Source organism: Phoca vitulina, unplaced genomic scaffold (genome assembly GCF_004348235.1).
Source record: "Phoca vitulina isolate PV1807 unplaced genomic scaffold, GSC_HSeal_1.0 scaffold12, whole genome shotgun sequence".
NCBI classification, from domain to species: domain Eukaryota; kingdom Metazoa; phylum Chordata; class Mammalia; order Carnivora; family Phocidae; genus Phoca; species Phoca vitulina.
Genome location: NW_022589715.1, coordinates 24,375,572 through 24,400,033, shown reverse-complemented (window position 1 = coordinate 24,400,033; position 24,462 = coordinate 24,375,572). Strand labels below are relative to the sequence as shown.

General features: G+C 36.6%; 1 protein-coding gene across 4 annotated transcripts in view; it reads right to left on the bottom strand.

Moving 5' to 3' along the window:
* EXOC6B (exocyst complex component 6B) overlaps positions 1-24,462 on the bottom strand; it is a 594,595-nt gene that overhangs the window by 173,367 nt on the left and 396,766 nt on the right. For all 4 annotated transcript variants that reach the window (XM_032410713.1, XM_032410714.1, XM_032410715.1 and 1 more), the window contains one exon: positions 3,632-3,773. In XM_032410713.1, coding sequence (XP_032266604.1) covers positions 3,632-3,773 — 142 coding nt within the window. The remainder of the gene's footprint in view (positions 1-3,631; positions 3,774-24,462) is intronic.

Here is a 24,462-nt window from a genome sequence, read left to right as displayed (position 1 = left end):
GCTGTAGACCTCGTTGAACAATGTAATCTGCCTTGTAGATCTGAGTCAGCATCGAGTATTGCCCTTCAACTGGAAAAACTACCTTTTAAATGAGTTGTAGTGCAAACCTGGTAAACAAATTTTCTTAACTTCTCTTTATGTGAAATGGCTTTATCTAATCTTGATTTGTGAAGGATATGTTTTACAAGACAGAGTTTTAGGTTCACAGGCCTTTTTTGTTTTTCTTTCCTTTCAGTACTTTGAAGACATTCTATTGCCTTCCGGTTGCACTGTTTCTGATAAGAAGCAGTCATTTTTATCATTGCCTTTCATTATATAATGTGTCTTTTCTTCTTGGATGCTTTTAAGATTTTCTCTTCTCTTTATTTTTATTTTTTAGCAATCTGACCATAATGTACTTCGGTGTGGCTCTGTGTTTATCCTGCTTAAGATTCATTGAGCTTTTTGAATCAATGGGTTAATGCTTTTTATCAAAGCTTTTTATTAAAGCTTTTTATTTAAGCTACAGTTTAAAGTGTTAAATATATCTATATGCAGATTTTTAAAGGCCCTGTCTGTTGTTTTCCACATTTCTGTTATCAGTGGGCCTATTTCTATTGCCTGTCTTTTCTTGTTATGGGTCACATTTTCCTGTTTCTTTGCATGTCAAATCTTAGCTTTTTGCTGTGAAATTTTTGAGGCTATGTGGTTAAGAGTCTGAAATTTTTTGTGTGTTCCTCTTCCTTCAAAGACAGTTGAGTTTTGTTTTGGCAGGCAGTTATTTTATTGGTAGATCACCTTTATCTTGTTAAGAATCATTATTAGGCTTTGTTAGGGTGGATCAAGATTGGCTCTTACTCTAGAGCTTGAGTACTCTTCAGGCCTCACTTTTTGGGGTCTTACTGAATGTACAGGATGATTAGCTGGTCTCTCAACTTTGGTTGGTCAGAATTCCAATGTCTCTTAGCACTCTATGACCTCTGGCATTCCTATTCAACTCACAGACCCTCAATGGCTGTTCTCTGCCAGGCCTCACAGGATTTTACCCTGCACATGGCAACTTAGTTTTTGACCAAAGACTCAAGGGCTCTCCGATGTAGACCTCTAGAGCTAAACAATTCCTTGCTCCCTCGTATCTTGCCCCACAAATCCCAGCTGCCTCACCAGCCCTTGGGCCAATCTCTGTTTCTTGTTTTGTTTTGTTTTTTTCTGTGTAAAACCCTGCTTTTGATTTGGGCTCTACTTTCCTGTGCAGCTGTTTGGATAGTCAAGTTTACCTTATGCATTTCCCCTTTCTGAAAGATCACAGCTTTGTGCTGTCTACTGCCAAATACATGAAAAGAATTGCTTTATACAGTTTATCCAGTTTTACAGTTGTTTATGGCAGAAACAACGTTGATACCTGTTATTCTGTGGGGACTGAAACTGGAAGTCTCCAGTAAGTAATTAATTAAGAACAGCATAGTCAATAAACCTTAATTTCTAGCCATCAAAAGTCAACCAAGGGAAACCAACAGGCAGTAAAAATTAAAAAATGGGGAAGAAGTATTAGCACACTTTTAGAATTTTCCACTGATTTTCTTCAAATCAGAAAAAAAAAAAATTCAAGTTGTCATAGCATTTTTGTTCATTTTCATTTCTCACTGACAGCACAATGAACACCAGAACACTCTTTATTTCTTCTTTCTCTTTCCTAAACAGAACTAATTTTGTGTTCAACTCCAAGGGGATGATTCATGATGAATCAACTATCCCGGTAACGATGGTCCTCTGTCACTTTGCCAGATAATCTCGTGGCTTCCCTTAGAGCTGAAGGTGACCATGTAACTGTTCTATTACCAATGAGGCAGACAGGGAAGTTTGTTAGGGGTCTCCTGAAAAGGTCTTAATTTTCTTAATAAAAGGAATAAGTGAGAATGGCCTCTTTTTTTCCTGTCTTGAATGTAAGTCTCCTCCTCTTCTTTTTTCTAATTGAAGTATAGCTGACTATAATATTATATTAGTTTCAAGTGTACAACATAGTGATTTGACAATTATATCATCACAAAATGCTCACCACAAGTGAGCCACCATACAAAGTTATTACAGTATTGACTATACTCCCTAAGCTCTAATTTTCACCTCTGTCACTTTATTTTTTAAGTAGAATTTTGTACCTCTTAATCTCCATCACCTATTTTGTCCATCTCCCACCCTCCCTCTGGCAATCACCAGTTTTTCTGTATTTATGAGTCTATTTCTGGAGTTTTTTTTGTTTTATTTTTTAGATTCCACATTTAAGTGAACATATGTTATTTGCCTTTTTCTTTCTGACTTATTTCACTTAGCACAATACTCTCTAGGTCCATCCATGTTGTTGTGAATGGCAAGATTTCATTCTTTTTTATGGCTGAATAATATTCCATTGTAGATATATATCACATCTTCTTTCTCCATTCATCTCTCTGTGGACACTTAGGTTTTTTCCATATTTTGGCTATTGTAAGTAATGCTACAATAAACATAGGGGTGCATAGATCTTTTCAGACTAGTGTTTCTGTTTTCTTTGGGTAAATACTTAGAAGCGGAATTACTGGGTCATGTGGCATTTCTGTTTTTATTTTTTTGAGGGAATGTGAGTCTCTTCTGACTATAATATATCTGTGAGAAGGAATAATATGTACGAAGAGGAAAAGTCCACACTCTTAAGTATGGCAGAGGAGCGGGAGCAAAAGAGCCTGGGTCCTCTAAATACCATATAATTTCACTCATCTGTGGAATTTAAAAAACAAAACAAATGAATAAACAAACAAAAAGCAGAATCAGACCTCTAAATACAGAGAACAAACTGCTGGTTGCCAGAGGGAGAAGGGGTGGGGGAATGGGCAAAGGGGTGAAGGGGAGTGGGAGATACAGGCTTCCAGTTAAGGAATGCATAAGTCACGGGAATAAAAGGCACAGCATAGGAATACAGTCAACAGTACTGTAATAGTAGTGCATGCTGCAGATGGGAGCTGCGCTTGGGAGCACAGCATAAGGTACAGAGAAGCTGAATCAGTATGTTGTACACCTGAAACTATCGTAACATTGTGTCAACTCTACTAAAAAAAAAAAAAATAGCCCAAGTTCTTGATGACACCCCTGAGCAACTAAATCAATAAAGCAACTCTCTAAGAAAAATAAAACCTATTTTGTAAACCACTCTGTCTAAAATTTTCTGTTTCTACCTGTAATAGAAAGCATCTCTGACTGATAAATGCACACACATTTGTTCTTTAGATGAAGAAGAGTTTGCAGGTAAGATGTAGAAATAGTTTTAAAATATAAAAAAAAAAAAGTGGCTGGGAACTGCATTCTTTTGAAGTCTTTGGACGAATCAGGTTTTCTTTGGTGTGTATGAAATGCATGTCTGCCTTCTATCCCCCTCTAGACTGCACACTTGTTTAAGTGGCCAGAGATCTCTGTTCCACATAGGGGCCTAGGCACCTCTGGGTGCTCAAATGAGTTTGCTGATGGACTATTTCTACACACCCTTCAAATTGTCTCTGGCATCCAGGTATTCGTCAACTCCATCGGGAACAAAGACCCCACAGACCTAAACTTATTTTTTTTCATAGAAGGGAGTACACACTCAGGTAAAACAAACAAGCAAAGGGATGGCTCCCTGTCTTACGTTCACATTCTCTGACATCCAAGTTGAACTGCTGTAATGCTCCCAGGGTGAGCTGTCTTACTTCAGCTTCCAGCAAAAGTTGCATCAAGGATGTGGCTAAGTGCTTGCAAGCTGACATACATGCTGTTTGGGCCACCTTTCCCTGAAATATAAGAGTGTAAATCATCATGTTAATGGACCAAAATGAAATTCCAACAAAAATTACAAGAATTTATTTTTCAATTAGGAATTCCTTTAAGTTTTTTCATGGTATCCTCGGCATTCAATAATCTTGGATTAATAGTGCCTGGTGGCAATCATCTTAAATATTACCTTCATCACCATGAGTTATATAGCTATAACATGAAACTAAAATTCGTAAAGCCCAGCTATTTATTCAAGAAGCACTTTTTTCCCAAATCAACAAAAGATAAACAGTATTCTTTTTTTCCTTTTTTTTTTTTTATTATGTTCAGTTAGTGGAACATATAGTACATCATTAGTTTTTGATGTAGTGTTCAACGATTCATTAGTTGTGTAAAACACCCAGTGCTCATCACAACACGTGCCCTCCTTAATACCCATCACCCAGCTACCCCATCCTCCCAACCCCCTCCCTTCTGTAACCCTGTTTGTTTCCTGGAGTCCAGAGTCTCTCATGGTTTGTCTCCAAAATCTTTTTCTTTTTTTAAAGATTTTATTTATTTGACAGAGAGACACAGCGAGAGAGAGAACACAAGCAGGGGGAGTGGGAGAGGGAGAGGGAGAAGCAGGCTTCCCGTGGAGCAGGGAGCCAAGCCGGGGAGGAGGTGGGGGGGGGCCTCGATCCCAGGACCCTGGGATCATGACCTGAGCCGAAGGCAGATGCTTAACGACTGAGCCACCCAGGTGGCCCTCCGAAATCTTAATTAAACTAAAAAGGAATTTTTCTGCAGAGAATAAATTTCAAAAAGTCCCCTCCAAAATTTCTATAATTCTTAAAAAACAAATGTAAACACCATTCATTCCTTAATTTATCTAGAAACCAAAGTGCTTTATGATTTAACACATAAAAAATGAAAAGAACAATTAAAATTTCCTGAAAAAGAGTAATTAAAAGGATGAATTTTGTTTTTTTAAAAAAATGAACACTGAGGGGTGCCTGGCTGGCTCAGTTGGTGGAGGATGTGATTCTTGATCTCGGGGTTGTGAGTTCAAGCCCCATATTGGGTGTAAAGATTACTTAAAAAAATAAAACAAAATCTTAAAAAAAAGTGTTCCTCATCTATACGGTTCTGTTTGTATGTTCCGAAGATCCACACTCTCGATGATTTAAGACAACAAATGGAAATACTTAAGTTAGGGAGTACGGTACAGGCCAATTGAGAAAGAAGCTGCATTATAAATGAAATCCACATTAAATGGCTTGTATTCAGTTAAACCCACTGGAGACCAGGAACAGGTAGCACACCAAGGAGCCAGAAAGTTCACCAGTTACAGGCTCTGGGTGAACAATCAGAGGGGGCAGATCAAAGACGTGAGAAGCCTTGTCTGTGGCTTTTCAACAGTGAGAGCTGGAGTGGAGTGAAGGAATGAGGATAAGCCTAAAGCAGATGCCCAGAAACAGCAGTGCAGAGCAGAGGCCAGAGAAAAGGGTAAGAAACTATCTCTTGGGCATTACCATACGCCCAAGATGTGCTACACTTAAGCAGCTGACATCTTATGCTATTTCATCTCATTCTCTGAATCACAGCAAGAAGTTGATATTCTTTTTTCTTGTAGATGAATACACTAAGGCTTTCTGGGAAGTTCAGAAATTTAGACAAACTCATACAGCTCTTTGGTATTTCTACCTAGTCCTAAATCTGTATCTTTCCGCTACACCATCACCTAAAAAGCAGTAGTAAATCTTACACTGTCTGACACGGAACCATGGAGCAAAACCTGGTCCAGATGATAACAACGTTAATGGGTTATCCAAGACATAGACTAAGCCCACACAGGTAAGAGAGTGGCAGTTCAGGAGCCAACTCTTCAAATACTGAGTATTGGCTGTGGCTTTCTTTTTAATGTGTAGCCCAACATAATTATCTAGGCCAAGATAGATACTTAAAGAACCCGACAAGCTGAACATGGAGATGTTGTGAAAATCAAAGAGCTAAAAGCCCAGTGAAGCTAGAGGCTGAAGAAGATAGCACTTGAAAGGCTTGTTTCAGCAGCCAAAATAGATTGCCAAGGAAAAGCAAAACTGGACTGGTAAAATAAAAATAAGATAGCTTAGCTTAGAGTCAGAAAGTCTCAATTTTTATTCTCCACCACTTATTGGCTGTGCAATGTTAGTTGATCTTCCTGACTCATTACTCATCTCAAAATAGCAAATGGCTTATTAATCTTAACATATTAACATGAAACATAGCCTTGGCTTTCAAGTCCCGATCAATATATATCAATCAATAAAGCCAAATGCACTTATACATGATCATGCATTATACTACTCTTAACATACTGAGTTATTTAACTGCCCTCCAATTACTTTATACCCTACTTCCCCTCAAGCTAATTATTTATTTCCAAACAAAATGATAATTGCAGAAATGAATGTGTTCATCGTTAAATATTTTGCCAACTCTAGAAAGCATTTTGGAACTTTGCTAATTCACAGTTCGCTACCCATTCCCCTTTTCACTTCTGGTTTCCATTACCACCAAGGTGTCCATAGGCTTTTCAAGAAAGGATAAACACAGACTCAGGCAATAACAACCAACACACTATGCAATAAAAATTGGTAGTTTCATCCTATTTATTAAGTAATCTTATTACGAAGCGGATTTTAAGAACATGCAGCCACAATCTCTAGGACAGGGTAAGAACTTGGGACTTAGGAAAACCTAAACTGATGAAATGTCCCATAAACTGCCTTTTGGATACCTCTAGGAACAGTTTCAAATCAACCTAATCACATCTAGGCTGTATCTTATGAAGCTGTAATAGTGCCAGTATACGATGCATAAGAATTAAGATAGAATGCAAAACAAGATGAAAAATGAGCTAAGAATTATCATCATATTTTGAAGGAACCTGGGATGCAGGGCGATTTGAGTCACAAGGTCTTATAACTAGCTCAACAGGCAACATCATGTTGCCACTCAATGCTTCTACAATATTTATATACTCCAAGACAATCAATCAATATCACCTAAATGAACTGAAAGTCCACTACCAAACCACTTAAATAGTTCACATTAGTTTTCAATCCAGTTACAATTACTTTTTTTTTTTTTAAGTTTGGGAAAGGGAGAGGGTCAACTGGTGAGAAAATCCATGATGTTAATTCAAAGTCAGGCTTATGACCATAGTGAGAACCATCACTGGCCATGAGTCAAGACCCATGAAAATACTTTTTTTGATTTTCACCATGTAGCTCTTTGGTAACCAAATCAACTCACTCACTTCAAAAATATACCCAGATTTATATTCTCTAATTCAAATTATCCCTTCTACGTCCTACTCTATTTACTGTCTTCCTTGTATCATAATACTTTACACGGGGTGATATACTGCACCGTCATATCATGCATGTACATTTTCTCAAAAAGCATATGGTTTGCAAGGAAAGAAACTATGGCATCCAAACTGTGCAAAGTAGATACACACTAATACCTAACTTTGTATCTCAGAAGTATCTGATTCTCTTTACGAAAAGGGAAGAGATATCCACTGTTTCTTACACAAAGACACAACTAAACTCAATTAAAACAAATGTATAGGGGGCACCTGGATGGCTCAGTCGATTAAGTGTCTGCCTTAGCCTCAGGTCACGATCCCAGCATCCAGCTCCCTGCTCAGTGGGGAGCCTGCTTCTCCCTCTCCCTCTGCTGCTCCCCCCGCTCCTGCTTTCTCTCTCTCTCAAATAAATAAACAAAATCTTTTAAAAAAACACCAATGTACAAAAATCTTCCAGACTCCTTCAAAGACCTACAGAAAGCTCAGTATTCATTACTTTCAATTACAATGTACTTCAATTACACAATACTAAGTGCGTATCACTGAACACAAGTGAATAGAGGTGAAAAGCTTAGAGAAAGCATCACCATCATCAATCCCAACCAATATCTCTACCACTATCACCAGAGCAGCTGCCTCGATTTATTGAGCATTGACTATGTCCAAATGTTTTGAAAATATTCTCACATAATTCTCGTAATAACCCCATAAGGTATTTAATCCTTGATTTATAGATGAGGAGAGAGGGGTTAAGCTATTGACTATGTCTTGTAAGTGGTGGATCTAGGATGTGAATCCAGTCCTGTCAGACTTCAAAGACTTTTAACAATCATTTGATCCTGCTTCCCAGTAAAGGGACTTCGGTAGTCGCTACATGTTTCTGTTGCTCTGTGACATGGGATAAGGGAATGAAGAGGGCAGGAAGATACAAATCACACAAATCTGAAAGGCCAGGATACTGAGCGGGAAGCTTTTTCTCCTTTCCTCATCAAGAGAAAGCTGAGTTCACAGTAGGTATTGAGAATGGACTCCAACCACAGCTCTCTGTCAACGTACTGGGATCAGACCCTGAGTCCAAGACCACCAACGATCTTGTCTTACTCACTGCAAACGGCCAAAGCCAAATTTCTCTTTCTTGGGGTAATCTTAGCAAGTTTCACAGTAAGACAAATGCAGAGTGCTAGGAACTCTGCTGTAAAAGAGAGCTGTCCTTTCACACCAACTTTCTCTTTTGCTTCTGCCTCCTGAATAACACTCCCTTGCTCACATTTTGGTTTGTCAAATTTTTCTTTCTCAAGTTATTTAATGAATTATTTCACTGTGAAACAGGGAAAAGTTCAGGCACAGAAAATGATCCAGCAAGGTGAGTACGAACTACTCAGAGAGAATGTAAAGCCACCCTATAAATTGTTCCCTCTCTCTGTATACCTGGTGCCTCCGCTTCCTTGACCTTCAACCATGACCTCTACCATAGGCATTTCCTTTAACATGGATCTTTGTCTTACTTCTGTCTGCCCCATGGAACCTGATCTTTTGGAACTTCATTTTTAAGTTCCTTTCCTTCACTGAACAAGGAAGCTACCTTGTTCCTTTTTCCTCAATAGCCCATAGCTCTGGATGAGGCCACTTCATTCGAGAGCTCTAAGCCTTCTATTTATTTAGGATGGACATTCAATAAGTTACGTTCGGAGGAGCTCTGGATCTTCCCATATGTTTCTGTCACCTGGGACCCATGCCTGGAACTTTGGTTCCCATGTGCTGCAGAAATCCCACAACAAATTTTCACTTCACTATGATCCTTAAACTACCTTAAAAATCACACATTTTCCTCAAGTAGATTTTCCCACCAAACTGAATTCATGTCTTACAACCCTGTCCAAAGAACATTCTTAAACTCAATTAGAGAATCTGTATAAATATCCTCTCATTAAAATCACACATAAATCCCCATTCTAGACAAACAAAAGTTCTCCAACAGCTTAAAAAAAAAATGAGGCCCAAGGATGATAGTCAAAATATGCTGGACAACATATGTAGTGTTATTTGAGCCTACAATGAGATGATGAACACCTAGAAATCAAAAATAAGAAAAGGATAACAAAAAATAAAAGAAAACAATCCCTACATAACTTGGCATGAAAAAATTAAGAAGTCCAAAGAGAAAAGCCTAGTCCACAGAAAACTGGGAGTACATACTCAGGATGTGGATGGAAGGAGAAGTCAGAGGAGAGATTTATTAGATGCTATAAACCTGGTTCTGAGACTTATCCACTTGTTTCACTTTCTTATTCTCAGTCACCTTTTAGGAAACACAAGAAATCTTTAAAAAACACTTTTTGCAATGCATGCTTTTACTGAGGTATAATTACAAAGTACATGTGCAAATCTTAAGAATATAGCTTGATGAACTTTTCATATGTAAAAACCTATAACACTGCCATCCAGCTCAAGATACAGAACATTTCCATCAACTTGGAAGTTTCTCAGGCCCTTTTCAAATCAGTAGATCCACCCACACCATGAGATAACTTTTCTGATTTATGGCCTCATAGATTAGTTCTGTTTGTTCTTGAACTTCATATAAAAAGAACCCTACAGTCCTCTTCTGTGCCTAGCTTTTTTCACTCGGCATGTTTTTGAGATTCATCCATGTTATTGCATGTATCTATAGTTTGTTCCTTTTTATTGCTGAGGAGTATGAATAAATCACCATTTGTTTATTCATTTTGTTCTACTGGTATGTATTTGGGTTATTTCTATTTGGGGGCTATTGTGAATAAAGTCTTTAAGTGGAAATATTCATTTTCCTTGGAAAAATACCTAGGAGTGAGATTGCTAGATCACAGAGTAGTTATATATTTAATTTTATTAAGAACTGCCAAAGTTCTTCAGAGTGATTGTGCCATTTCATACTCCCATGAGCAATGTATGAGAGTTGTTCCGTATCTTTTCCAACACTCGGTATCGTAAGGCTTTTTAATTCATGCTATTTTGCGGTGCATAGTGGTATCTTATTGTAGTCTCAATTTGCATTCCTTCATGAGTCATTCTGTCAAAGCATCTTTTCATATGCCTACTGGTCAAATGGATAACCTCTTTTAAAAAGTACCTGTTCAAGTTTATTGTCCATGTTGGTAGTGAGTGGAGGTAGAGATTGTCAAACATGTTTTTATTTATTTTTTAAAAGTTTTTATCTAAATTCCAGGTAGTTAACATGTGGTGTAATATTAGTTTCAATAGAGTGGACACTGTAGTATTCAATATTAGTGTGCAACACAGTCATACAGTATAGGCACCTCTGTTGAAAAGCAGACTCCCTATTCGGTTCCGTTGATCTCTTGGTCAATCTTTATGCCAATACTTCACTCTCTTACTTACTAAAGCTTTACAGTAAATATAGAAATCAGGCAGCATAAAGTTCTCTATTATTCCCCCTTTTCAAAACAGTCTTATTTTATTTTAAATTTTTGAATTTTCATATAAACCTTAAAATCAGCTTTTTAGCATCTATACTCATTTCCTTCAAGATTGGTATAGCTAGTACAATTCCACATACATAGAAGAAATGTTACTTCATTATATATCATGGATGCCTTAGGGCATTGGGGTTTAATTCTCACCCAGAAGCCTGGTGGAGAAGAGTTGCTTTACATTAATTTTGGGAGAACTGACATTTTAATGTTGTGTCCATAAATACAGGATACCTTTCTATTTAGTTAGATCTTCTTTAATTTTTTTTTTTGATAATGTTTTACAGTTTTAAGTGCACATGTTTAGCACATTTTTCTTTGTTACAGAGTATTTCCTGGTTTTTGATGTTGTAAACGACATTGATTATTTTAAAATTTTTTTTTTTGATGTAGTGTTCCATGATTCATTGTTTGCGTATAATACCCAGTGCTCCATTCAATACATGCCCTCTTTAATACCCATCACCAGCCTAACCCGTCCCCCCACCCCCAGCCCCTCTAGAACTCTGTTTGTTTGTCAGAGTCCAGTCTCTCATGGTTCGTCTCCCACTCTGATTTCTCCCCCTTCATTTTTCCCTTCCTAGTATCTTTTTTTTTTTTTTAACATATACTGTATTATTTGTTTCAGAGGTACAGGTCTGTGATTCATCAGTCTTACACAATTCACAGCGCTCACCATGGCACGTATCCTCCCCAATGTCTATCACCCAGCCACCCCATCCCTCCCACCGCCCACCACTCCAGCAACCCTCAGTTTGTTTCCTGAGATTAAGAATGACATTGGTTTTTATAATTTTTTTTTGAAGATTTTATTTATTTATTTGACAGAGAGATAGAGAGAGAGCACAAGTAGGTAGAGAGGCAGGCAGAGGGAGAAAGAGAAGCAGGCTCCCCGCTGAGCAGGGAGTCTGACTGGGGCTTGGTCCCAGGACCCTGGGATCATGACCTGAGTCGAAGGCAGCCGCTTCACCGACTGAACCACCCAGGCGCCCCAACGACATTGGTTTTTAATTTCAGATACCAATTCCTCTTTATTAGTACATAGAAACAGACCTGTTTTGGGGAGCTTGGGTGGGTCAGTTGGTTAAGCATCCGACTCTTGGGTTTTGGCTCAGGTCATGATCTCACAGTTGTGAGATGAAGCCCGAATAGGGCTCCGCTTGAGAATCCCTCTCCCTCCCCTTCTGCCCTTTGCCGCCCCCCCACCCCTGCTCGTGCTTGCGCTGGTGTGCTCTCTCTCTCTCTCTCTCAAATAAATAAATAAATAAAATCTTTTTAAAAAAAGAAATAGACCTGTTTTTTGCATAGTGACTTTGTATCTTGTGATCTTGCTAAACTTAGTTTTATTACCTTTTAAAAAAAAAATCCCTTCGAATTTTCTACAGACAATGGAGTTATCTTTTTTAAAAAGAAAAAATTTTTCATTCTCCCCCCTTTGAATTAGCACACTTTGTATTTCTTTTACTTGCCATTTTGCATGAACTAGCTCCAACAGGGTGCTGAACTGGAATGTTGAGAGCAGACATACTTGTCTTGTTCCTGATCTTAGAGGTCAAACATTAAGTCTTTTACCATGAAGTAAAATGCTAGCTGGAGGTTTTCATAGATACTCTTTTATTAGATTAAATCAGACTAGATTTGTCTGTTGAGAAGTTTTTTTTTTTTTTGAAAGGGTGTCCATTTTTGCCAAATGCTTTATCTGCATCTCCTCAGATCTCTCTCTCTCACACACACACACATATTAAATAAGCTTATTTCTATTAAAGAAACTGATTTTATGTTTTATAACCTTCCAATGAAGAAACTCCAGACTCTGATTATTTCCCTAGTGAAATCTATCAAGTATTAATGGGAGAAATGAAACCAAGTCTAGACAAAACCTTTCACAAAATAGAGATGGGGGAGAAAACATTTCTAAAATGCATTTTATGAGATCAACATTACCGTGATGGCAAAATCAAAGGCAAAGATGATATAAGAACAGAAAACTATAAACCAACATCCTGCATAAACACACATACACAATTTCAACACAACAGCAAATCAAATCCAGCATTACATAAAAAAGACGATATGTTATGTCTAAGTGAGGTATATTACATAAACATGTCTGTTATTGATTTCTAATTTATTTCTGTTGCAGATGGCAAACATAGTCGGTAAGAATTTATTCCTTTTATATTTATTGAGACTTGTTTTATGGTCTAGAATGTGCTCTAACTTAGTGAATGTTGCATGTGCACTAGGAAAAAAAAATGCTGCTGTTGGTGGTGGAATGTCAATTAGATCAAGTCGTTTGATATTACGGTTCAAGTCTTCTATAGCCTTATTGGTATTCTGTCTACTTCTTTTATCGGTTACTGAAGGAGTGTTAAAATAACCAACTATAATTGTGAATCTATCTACTTATCCTTTCAGTTCTGTCAGTTTTTGTTTATACAGTTGAAGATCTGCTACTGAGTGCAGACACATTAAAGCCTCTGCACAATTCTCATTCTCTCCTCTACTTCCGGGTCTCCAAGGACATACATATTATACCTTTCGACTGTGCTCCATCTCTCTTTTATGCCCTATTCCATTTTTAAAAATTCAAAGTAAAATTTGTATTCTTTTTTTCTATGTGTTTAAGTTTCGGTGTATCCATAGATCTTTGAGTTAACTTATCTCGACTTCTGCTTTATTGAGTCTGTGTTAAACATGTTTAATCCATTTTTAAGAGCTCACGTTAATGAGCTCTTCGCTACAAATCTTGTATTTTGCTATTCTAAAACACATATTTGATTTTTAATATATGTTCAAATAATTTTTTTTGATATCGTCCATTCTTTCCTCTGTTTTCTTTAACATATTAATCAGTTATTTTGAAATCTCTGTCTCCTAGCATATCTGGATTATCTAACAATCTGCTTCTACTGACTGTTTTAACTTTTGATTACAGGTCAGTTTTTCTGCTTATTATCACATTAAGAAACTCTATCTCAGGGGTGCCTGGGTGGCTCAGTCATTAAGTGTTTGGCTCAGGTCATGATCCCAGGATCCTAGGATCGAGCCCCACATCGGGCTCCCTGCTCTGCGGGAAGCCTGCTTCTACCTCTCCCACCCTCCTGCTTGTGTTCCCTCTCTCGCTGTGTCTCTCTCTGTCAAATAAATAAATAAAATCTTAAAAAAAAAAAAAGGAACTCTATCTCATATGTCATACATTGCAGATAAGATGCTATAAAGGCACTAGATTATTTCATCCTCCTCAGTAGACTTTTGAGTTTTGTTTAGGCAGGCAGTTAAATTATTAGTGGATCACTTTCATTTTTGTCAGGCTTGTTTTTAAAGTTATAGTGGGTCTATTTTAATTTTGTCCTTTATCTTAGGAACTTGTCCTTAATCCCTGCAAATGGCTTTACTGATGTTTAAACTGAAAGGCCATGTGCTCATCAGGTCTCTCTGTGGGTCCAATCCTCAATGTCTCTGCTGTGCAATGCCAGAATATTTGCTCAACTATTAGTATTCCAGCAGCTGATGTCTTCTACAGCTCCAGAGTGTGCCCTATTCATGTGAAGCTTAGAAATTAGCCAGGAACTGAAGAGGAATTTTATAAAGACATTTTGGAGGATTCTTTCTCTGTGTTTCTTTCTTCTTTGGTATCCTGTTCCTCTGAAACCAACTGTTATTGGTTTACATCCCAAGCACTGATCCCTTCATTTTTTTTTGACAATTCTCTGGTTTTGTATTTTGTATATAAATATATAAATATAATATAAAAATAGTTATAACTAGAAAATAAGTCTGATATGAGCTATGAGATCACAAGTAGAACCTAAAAAGAATCTTTTTAATTTACCAATATATAAAACCAGAAAAAACTATAATAGACATTTAAAGAATTTCTCCCTTGCCAATAATCTTATATGCCCTAGTCTTGATTTCCATTATCAGCTTGGCAAACATTTTTGCTTTATAAAGAAAATGCATTCATATATGGGTCTTACGAACTCAAATTCACAATAAAGGATAAAAGGTATAGCCAGTTAATCAGTACATGCCCATTACAAAACAACAAAAACACAAGCAAATGCCTTGACTTGTATGTTCTACTGCCATAGATCAAAATAGTGTTAAGAGCAAAAACAAACAAATAGAAAAATATATAAAAGTAAACAGACAAATTACAGATATGTGGTTTAATGAAAACAAACATTAAATACGACGCCCTAAAACACTGACGTTATTCTTCACCTCAGTTTTGTCATCTGAAAAATAGAACTGTTACAATGATTAAATAAAAAGAATTCCTATGTAGTATTTACCACAGTATCTGACGTACATTAAGTACTCAGTAAATGTCTTATGAATATTATAATTTTTGTTCCTCTGATCCTGAGTATGGAAAACAGTTGACAAGACATTGGGTATATTTGCTTAAAATGTAAGTATTTTATGAGTTCGTAATATTTTACTAACCATTTACGCCTTTATAGAGTCATATGATTTTCTTCTTTTTGACCAAAAAAATTCTGTCACGCACAGAAGTGGAAAATGTACTTCCCGTTCTGAAGCAAATCAAGGAGAACATGCAATTAAGTGCTAAATTGAGCAGAATAAACTCTAAGTGCTATATGATTTTAGAAGAAATGGTTACGAGGCCAAAATAGTCAGAGAAGGCTTCACAAAAGTGGTAGGATTTTCTGGGTGACCGTCATTACATCCCAATAACAACAACATGGAAATGTTTTCGAGTGGCTTCCAATCTGAAATGTGGTCATATAAAGTACTCTACAAATAACAATTATTACTACACAAACCTCCATAGAATAAGAAGTCCTCATAATGAGAAATAAAAACTCTTCCTTTCTCTTTCCTCAATTCCTGTTCAGGTTAAAGGTCAACTTCATCAAGTCATCTCATTAACACAGAAATGTCTTTGAAGGTATTCAGTCTTTGCCATGCTTGACATTTCACCAAGATGCCAAAGAATCAGATTCAAATATTAATGAGCAAAAGGTCACAATGAGGTAATCTCCAAAGTTCTATTAGTTCCTGTTTTCTGACCCTATCCAATTCCCCCTCTCCTTCTCCAGTCCTCTCTTACCACTTACATTTACAATCACTGGCTTCATTTCAAGATATACCCTCTAAACTGGAATTTCACTTGAAGTGAATTTTAAGTGGAGGCCTCCCAGATGCTAATTTCCAATCCAAGGGTGACCTGTAGAGGCATCAAGTTAAAATAAAAAGAAGAGAGAAAATCAGCTAAAAACTATACCAAATTTTGATATTTAACTGCTAGATCAGAATTTTAAAAGAGAAATGAGAAAGAAAAAATAGGAAAAAGAAAAAAGAAACACTCTCTTTCAAACTTTCCAATAAGCTATTTAATAATGTGACAAAGCAGAGCATATTAAAATATTAACCAAAGCTTCCAGGAAAACCTCTATAATCTCAATTGTTTATTCAAGACCTTTACAAACCTCATAAAAAATTAAGTGGGCTTGGAAAAAACACACCACAGCCATAGGAGAAAGTTTACAAAACACAATGGTACAGACGCCTAACTGTCTGCCAGCCAGTCGCTTTTAACTTCCACATACAACTTATTACTCAGTTCCTAACTGGTCAATACCCTAAATAAGAGCATTTCTCCTCCCAAACACCTCATTAGTCTGAGTTTCTTTTTTGCTTTTTTGAGCTAACGTATCCTGTAGGTGCTTTGGGTTCATTATTTTCTGCCAGTACAAATACTTCATTTCAGAATATTTAAAACCTTAGGTTTCTCTGAGGGAAATCATTTAAGATCTTCTTTACAAAAATTTCATTAGCTCTCTAATTAATCTTACTATGGGAGAACAGCGCCTGAGCCATCATGTCCATTTTATGGTAAGTCGTAGTGAAAACAAGACAAGACTGGAGTGGAAGTGATACTACAGAGAAAGAGCAAGGACTTCGGTTCATGTTAATTTAGGTTCAAATCCCGGCCCTATCACTTACGTGACCTTTAGGAAAGTCGTTTAATCTTGGTTAGACTTAGCTTGTCCATCAGTAAAGTGGAGATAATGACACCAACCTCGCAGAAATTTAGGCAATAAACGGGATAAGAGAATGTAGAGACCAGTGCAGTTATCTGGCACATATGAGGGCCTCAATGAGTGGTCGGTGGTTTATCGTAAAATGTTATCTTTGGGAGGAGTATTGCAGATAGCTCAAGGAAATTTTTAAATGAAAATTTATTTGGGTCCCAGGCAGAATTAAATATTCCACATTTCCTGAGAGGCGGTTACAGAAAAATTCAACATACAAGTTCTAACGTGAGCTAGATTCAATCAACTTTCATACATGTAGAAATCCACTCTGAGTTACTCCTGTCATAGGAAATCAAGCATGAAATATGAATATTTCACTCAGTCTCAGTTTGGGAGAACGAATGCTCTTAAACCATTTATATTCTAAGAAAACACGCTGCATATTCTCCCCATCCCCATCTTTTTCCCTTCTGAATGGCCCTAGAGGAGCTGTAAAGAGGAAACTTTTCATCACAGTGTATCTGTGTGAAAGCACCAAAATATGTTAACAATTAGAAAAGAGGAAACCTGAAAGACTGCCTTGTTAATTAAGGAACTCGCTATCAAAGAACTCATTAAAAGGTAATGAAACCAAATGGCTATTAAAATAAATACCCACTGAATAAAGATTGCCTGGCTAACAGCCCTTCAGTATAGCTTTTTACAAACACTCCTAATAGAAAAGAGCCAGAAAAAGATGAAAAGCCACAATAATGCTAAAACCAAGACTGAAAAAAATAGCGATGAAGTTATCCTAAGAAGGAGGTAGAAGCTGAATTAAGAAAAATGTTCCTAGAATTCAGACTATGGTGCATCAAACATTCTTGAAAAGTCTTCTACCATCTATCCCTTCATCTCAGAGACCCTGGGCATTACATAATACAGAACTAGGCAGCTGTTCTTCTCTATACTTGGTACTCCTGGCCATTAAGAATGTGGTTCTCCCTATTCCTCATGGGTCCCTCAACTACCCCCAGCCACCTAGTTTCTTTCTTAAATGACGCAGAAGCTGTATATCTTGAAGAGATGGCATAAAGTTATAGTTAAAGGAAAACTGTTGAAATATAATGTAATCTCAGAGGCACAGTCCTGTCAGCACAGTAAGAACAAGAACTGAAGAATCTCTGTAACAGGACATGCTAGAAATTGACCATTTATGGGGCGCCTGGATGGCTCAGTTGGTTAAGTGTCTGCCTTTGGCTCAGGTCATGATCCCAGGGTCCTAGGATTGAGCCCCGCATCGGGCTCCCTGCTCAGTGGGGAGTCTGCTTCTCCCTCTGCCTCTCCCCCTGCTTATGCTCTCTCTCTGTCAAATAAATAAATAAAATATTTTTTTAAAAAAAGAAAGAAATTGACCGTTTACATGGTACTTAGAAAGTTTTTAGAGAAGCTGACAATGGTCATAGGAAGACACCACCTCCACTCAAAAAATACGTGCAGACTATGTTAGTTGCCTGTTCGTTATCCCTGCTGCCTTCTACATTAACAAAATAATCCTTGGCAATACAAACAGAATAATTATGTTTCTCAGCCTCTTGTCAGAATGGAAGGCAAATGATTTGAAAGCAGAAATGTCTTCAGAAACCCTTTCGCCTGCTCCCTCCTTTCTGCTGTCTAAATAGGGACATAATGGCTAAATTTCTCCAGCTACCTTGAAACCTTGAGGAAAAGGTCAAGAGGTTATAAATGCCTTAGTTGTGACATTCCTGAGCCTCTATGTGATTCTGATTACTGGAATTGTTATTATGTGAGAAAATACACTCTTAGGTATGAAAGCCACTGAAGTTGATTAGCTGTAATAACTGATAACTTAAAAGCCAGTAGAATCGGGAAATCAGAGTAGAGATGTGCATGCATATCATTATGCACACAAATAGTTTGGGAAAGGAATGAGACTGCCATTAAATGGGGCAGAGAAAAGGATGAAAAGCTGTCTACTCTCTTTGTTTTTTGACAAGGATACAATGTGTAAAGAACTATATCTGAGGTCAAGTAGGAGAATAAAATACTAGCACACAGCCCAAGTAAAAATGTCACAAAATGAAAAAAAGGGGGGGTTATAGCAATCTGTGGAGGTTAATTTTATGCATCAACTTGACTGGGTCACAAGGTGCTCAAATATATGGTCGAACATTAAACTGGGTATGTCTGGGAGAGTATTTTTAGATGAGCTTACCATTTAAACCAATAGACTGAGTAAAGCAGATTCTCCTCCCTAATGTGGGTGGGCCTCATCCAACTAGTTGAAGGCCTGAACAAAACAAAAAGGCATATCCTCCTGTGAGTAAGAAGGAACTCCTGCCTAACTGCCTTGAGCTGGAACATCAGTATTTTCCAGCCTTTAGACTTGAACAGCTCTTACTAGGTCTTCAGCCTCCAGGCTTTCACTCCAGAACTTACACAAACTTCCCGGGTCTCCAGCTTAACAACTGCAGATCTTAGGACTCCTCAGAAGCCATAATCACACGGGCCAATTCCAATAATAAACCTTTTACACACACAATAAACCTTTTATACACACACACACACACACACACACACACACATCTTATTGGTTCTGTTTCTCTAGAGAATCCTAATACAGCATCTAAAAGACTCACAGAATTCTCAAGTCTCAGAAAATTATATATTAGAGGATAAAAAGGAAAATTTCAAGAAGTTCATTGGTATTATCATCTAAAAGATAAAATAAATCATTTCCAATAAAAAAGGAGCATAAAGCAATAGGAGAAAATAGTGTGAGGTGAAATAACATGATAAATCCAGAAGTCAACAGGAAATATAAAGAGAGATGGATAAGATAAAAGGGTTATAAGAATAGCAAAAGCATAGTAACTAAATTGAGTTCCATATGACAGGGAATAAGTGCAGGATTTACACTATGGAAAATTAACCAAGTTATGTGGAAAACAAACATGAGACATTCTCCCAGAACTTGGTATGAAGCTAAAAATGATAATAGAAAAGATGATCAATTTGAACACAGAAGATAAAGTTAGCATCAGGTCAAATGATGTTTGTAAAGGGGAGCCAAGAAAAAAATGAAACATTAAGAATAATCAATATAGGGGCGCCTGGGTGACACAGTTGGTTAAGTGTCTGACTCTTGGTTTCAGCTCACATCATGATCTCAGGGTCATGAGATCCAGCCCTGCATCAGGCTCTGTGCTCAGTGCGCAGTCTGCTTAAGACTCTTTCTCCCTCTCCCTCTGTCCCCCGACCCTAAAATAAATAAATAAAATCTTAAAAAAAAAAACAATAATCAATGTATCAGAAAAATATTTATGTGCAGACTATGTTAGTTGCCTGTTTGTTATCCCTGCTCCCTTCTACATTAACAAAATAATCCTTGGCAATACAAACAGAATAATTATGTTTCTCAGCCTCTTGTCAGAATGGAAGGCAAATGATTTGAAAGCAGAAAAGTACAAGCATTCAGGTAGAAAATTAGCTTGTTAACCAAAATCAGATTTCTCTACTGCAACACTAAGAGGTAGATGACAGTGGAACAACAAGTACAGAGTATCAAAGGTCAAAAAAGTGACATAAAAATTATTTTGATCAAGCTAAAAGGTGAGAAGAAAACAACATGAAATGTACAGAAGGCCTCACAAAATGTGAAACAAATATCTTTACTTAAAGGTATGCATTGTGAAAGCCATAGTCTAAAGCAAACTAACCGAAAGTGAGATAAATTTAATAGTTGTCTTAAAAGTGAGTGTACATTTCAGTATTCACTGTTGGAAAAAGACATAATATAGAAAATAACACTGTAATAATAATAATAATAGTAATACTCGATCTAAAACACTGGAATATACTAAAAATACAGGAGAGGAAGAGGGGGATAATGAAAATGTGTTGATAAACCACTTATATTAAATATGTCACAAATAAAACTTTTCACACTAATTCTAACACTAAGAATTATAAAGTTGAAGAATATTTTGAAAAAAAAAAAAAGAAAGGATTTACGTTCTTCAAAGCTCTGGGGATGTGCAAGGCTAAAAAATATGGCATATGCACCAAAATGAAGGAAACAAAAGGAACTTTAAAAAAGAGGAAGAACAAAACTACACACTTATAACCAAATAAACAGCTCAATAATCGTATATCATTTAAATTATCTTATTAGAAGACAAAGATGAGATTAAAAAATTGATGAAACTAACAGATAAAATACTGGGTAAAGGCATATAAGGAAACAGCAAATGTAAAAGAAGAGGTAGTAACATATTTATAAGACATAAGTTCAAATTCAAGGCAAATGTTATTAAACAAAATAGTCATTTCCTATCAGCATTCTAAAATAAAGATCTCACTGCCACAAGCCCTAACACAACACATAATACTGCATGAGAATGCATTAAAAAAAACTGTAGAACAGGGAAAGTACCAAAAACCACAGACAGCACAATGATAGTAAGAGATCTTGACAGAATACACTTGAGACTTTGACAGATCAACCAGAAAAAAATTATCATGGTAAGTGAGGCCTGAATAATAATGTAATAACATGGATTTCAAAGACACATATGTTGAACTTTGTGTGTTGTGGTCAGGAAATGTCTTCTAATCAGTAAATGGGATAATGTCCAATGAAATCTTAAAGAACTTTGCAGCACTGGTGCTTGAACAAATGGATAGCCATATGCCTAAACATAGACCTCAACTGTTTCATCATTCTGATATATAGAAAATACCTAAATGGATCGTATACCCAAAGAAAAAAAGTTACAGTTACAAATCTTCTAGAAAAAATACAGAAGAAAAGTTTTTAAAACTCGTACAGGATTTCTTAGGCAGGACACAATGAAAAGCTAAGGATTTGGGATATATATAGAACTGAATATAGAAACTGAAATAGAACTGGTATCCAGAATATATAAAATACTCTTCCAACTTAATAAGAAGAAAAATAGCCCAGTGTAAAATATGGGGAAAAGAGTTGAATAGGCACTTGATAAAAGAAGATCAATGAACAGCCAATGAACATATGAAAGGTGCTCACTAGCAGGAGGTACTGGGGAAATGATAAAACAACAAAAAATGCCAGTATCTACTCATTAGAGTGACCTTTAGAGTGACTAAAATTAACAAAAAGGATGACAATACCAAATGTTGACAAGAATTTTGAGCAACTGGAACTTTCATACATTGGTTTTAGAAACATAAAATGGTATAGCTACCATTAAAGACCATTTGGCACTTTCTTACAAAGTTAAAAACATACATTTATTTACCGTTTGACACAAATGCAAATTAAAATTAAAATGAACACATGGATTAATTCTTAACATCACAAAAATAGAGAAAACTAGACATGATGAGCCTCCCAACTCAACGCAATTAGAAATATACATAAGTATTTATAAAATATTTTTGTCAAAATTACATCTATATTTAACCACCAACTTAATGAAAATAGCACAGAAGAACATGTTTAGTGATATCACAGGGATGTACCACGGGAAATCTTATAAAATAAGTAGCTAATTTTTCTTAACAAATAACTAACAAAGCATTAAAAAAAATGAAGAGTATCTACAAATAAAAAGAGACTTAGGAGTCTTCCAATGACAATATAGCGATACAAAACAAATCTTCCCACCGAGACCCACTGTAAAACTTGATGAAATAACACAAACAAAACAAAATAAAAACAGCTGTTTGAAGGCACCAGAGAGCAATGGAAGACACAAAGATTTACGGAAACAAAAGAGAAAAGTTAAACACTGAGGTGACCTGGAATTTTTCCAGTGTTTCTTCCCCTTGGGGAATTTGCTTATTCCCAACACAGGGGCATGGAGGCTGAGAAGAAAACTGGAGCTGCTCAATCATGTGCAGTCAAATAATAATGGATTCAGCACTCTTACGCCCGGCTCCCCTCAAACAAAGACAGTCAAAATTAGGGAATAAGATGATGTTGGAGGAAAGTGTAGGGCAGAGAAATGAGACTGACATTCTTTATATTGTTTGCTTTTACTTAATCCTAAACTGTAAGGGGGGCATGAAACAGAAACAACAATCAGGAAGACCTGCCAAGAGGTGAGAAAGCCAAGCAGAATTTAAGCAGTCTCACGGGGCTAGGCAGAAGTTTGGAGATCAAGGTCCACCAAGGAGGAAGGGTCCTGGCAAACAGCCCAAGATTCAAGCTGAGGTTCCAGAAGGACTATATCTTATGATTACGTGTAAACAAGAAACAGACTAAAGTTTATAAAGCCTTAAGGATAGCCTACTTTGCAGCAAGAATACATGGTCCAGAACTTTAAAAAATTATCAGAAGTATCAAATGACAGAAATATATCATGAGAGGGGGTGGGGCAAAACAAGATAAAAAACAGAAAACAAAAACCCTTGGGTAATTCAGATATTATAATTGTCAACATGAAATAATGTTTACAAAACTGGTAACGGGACAGATAATTTTAGACCAGAGATCTATCAATAGAAAACTGATAAAAGGGGCACCTGGGTGGCTCAGTCGTTAAGCATCTGCCTTCGGCTCAGGTCATGATCCCAGGGTCCTGGGATAGAGCCCCACATCAGGCTCCCTGCTCGGCGGGAAGCCTGCTTCTCCCTCTCCCACTCCCTGCTTGTGTTCCCTCTCTCACTGTGTCTCTGTCAAATAAATAAATAAAATCTTTAAAAAAAGAAAAAAAAACTGATAAAAATTCCAAACTGAGGAACACAATTCCTGAAACTGAGAACTCAAAAGATGTTTTTAATGACATATTAGATACAGCAGAAGGATTAATTTACTAGAAGATAGGTTCAACCAAATTTTCAGACTCCAAGAAAGAAAATCAGATGTATAAAACAGAAAATGTTATAAGAAACGTATGAAACATGGTAAAAAAATCTAATATATTTTTAATAGAGCTAATATAACTAAAGTCCTAGGAAGAAAGTGAAAAAAGAAAGAATTGGACAGAAAAAAATAGTTGATGAGAACCTGGCTGGAAATTTTTCAAAACTAATGAAGGACATTAAGCCCCAAATCCAAGAAGCTCTATGAATGTCAAATAAAATAAATAAGAAGAGTCCCACATCTAGAAACATTATAGTGCAAATACAGATAATTAAAGGAAAAAAGAAAATATTCCTTTCTATTCCTAGTTGTCTGAGTGTTTTTACCACAAAAGGGTGTTGGATTTTTTTAAGATCACTTTTCTGTAAGAGTTGAAATGATAATGTAGTGTTCTTCCTTCACTCATTAATGTAGTGTATTACCTGACTGCTTCCCTTATGGACCAGTATTGCATTCCCAGGTAAGATCCCAGGGTGTACAATACTTTCAGTATTACTGGAATCACTTTGCTAGTATTTTATTGAGGATTTGTCCTTATATATTTATGCAGAATATTGGTCTGTAACTTTTCTCTTCTTGTGATGTCTTTATTTGGCTTTGGTATCAGGGTTAATATTGGTCTCATGGAATGAGTTAGGAAATGTTCCCTGCTCTTCTATTTTTTGGCAGAGTTTATGAAGGATTGGTATTAATTCCTTTTAAATGTTTGGTAGACTTCTCTAGTGAAGCCATCTGGTCCTAGACTTCGTTAGGAGGTTTTTGATTACGGATTCAATCTCTTTACTTATTATATAGTCTATTACAATTTTCTCTTTCTTCTGGAGCCAGTTTAGATAAAGTGTGTTTCTAGAATTTTGTCCTTTTCATCTAGGTTATCTGTAGTTGCCATAAATTATAACATTTCTATACACTTAATACATATTGTGTACCCAATAAGATACATTTGTAATTCTTTTTATGCATTTGTCTTTTAAATCAAGTAGGAATGCAAAGTAGAGATAAAAAGCCCCCTCCCCCCAAATACTGATTCTTATATGT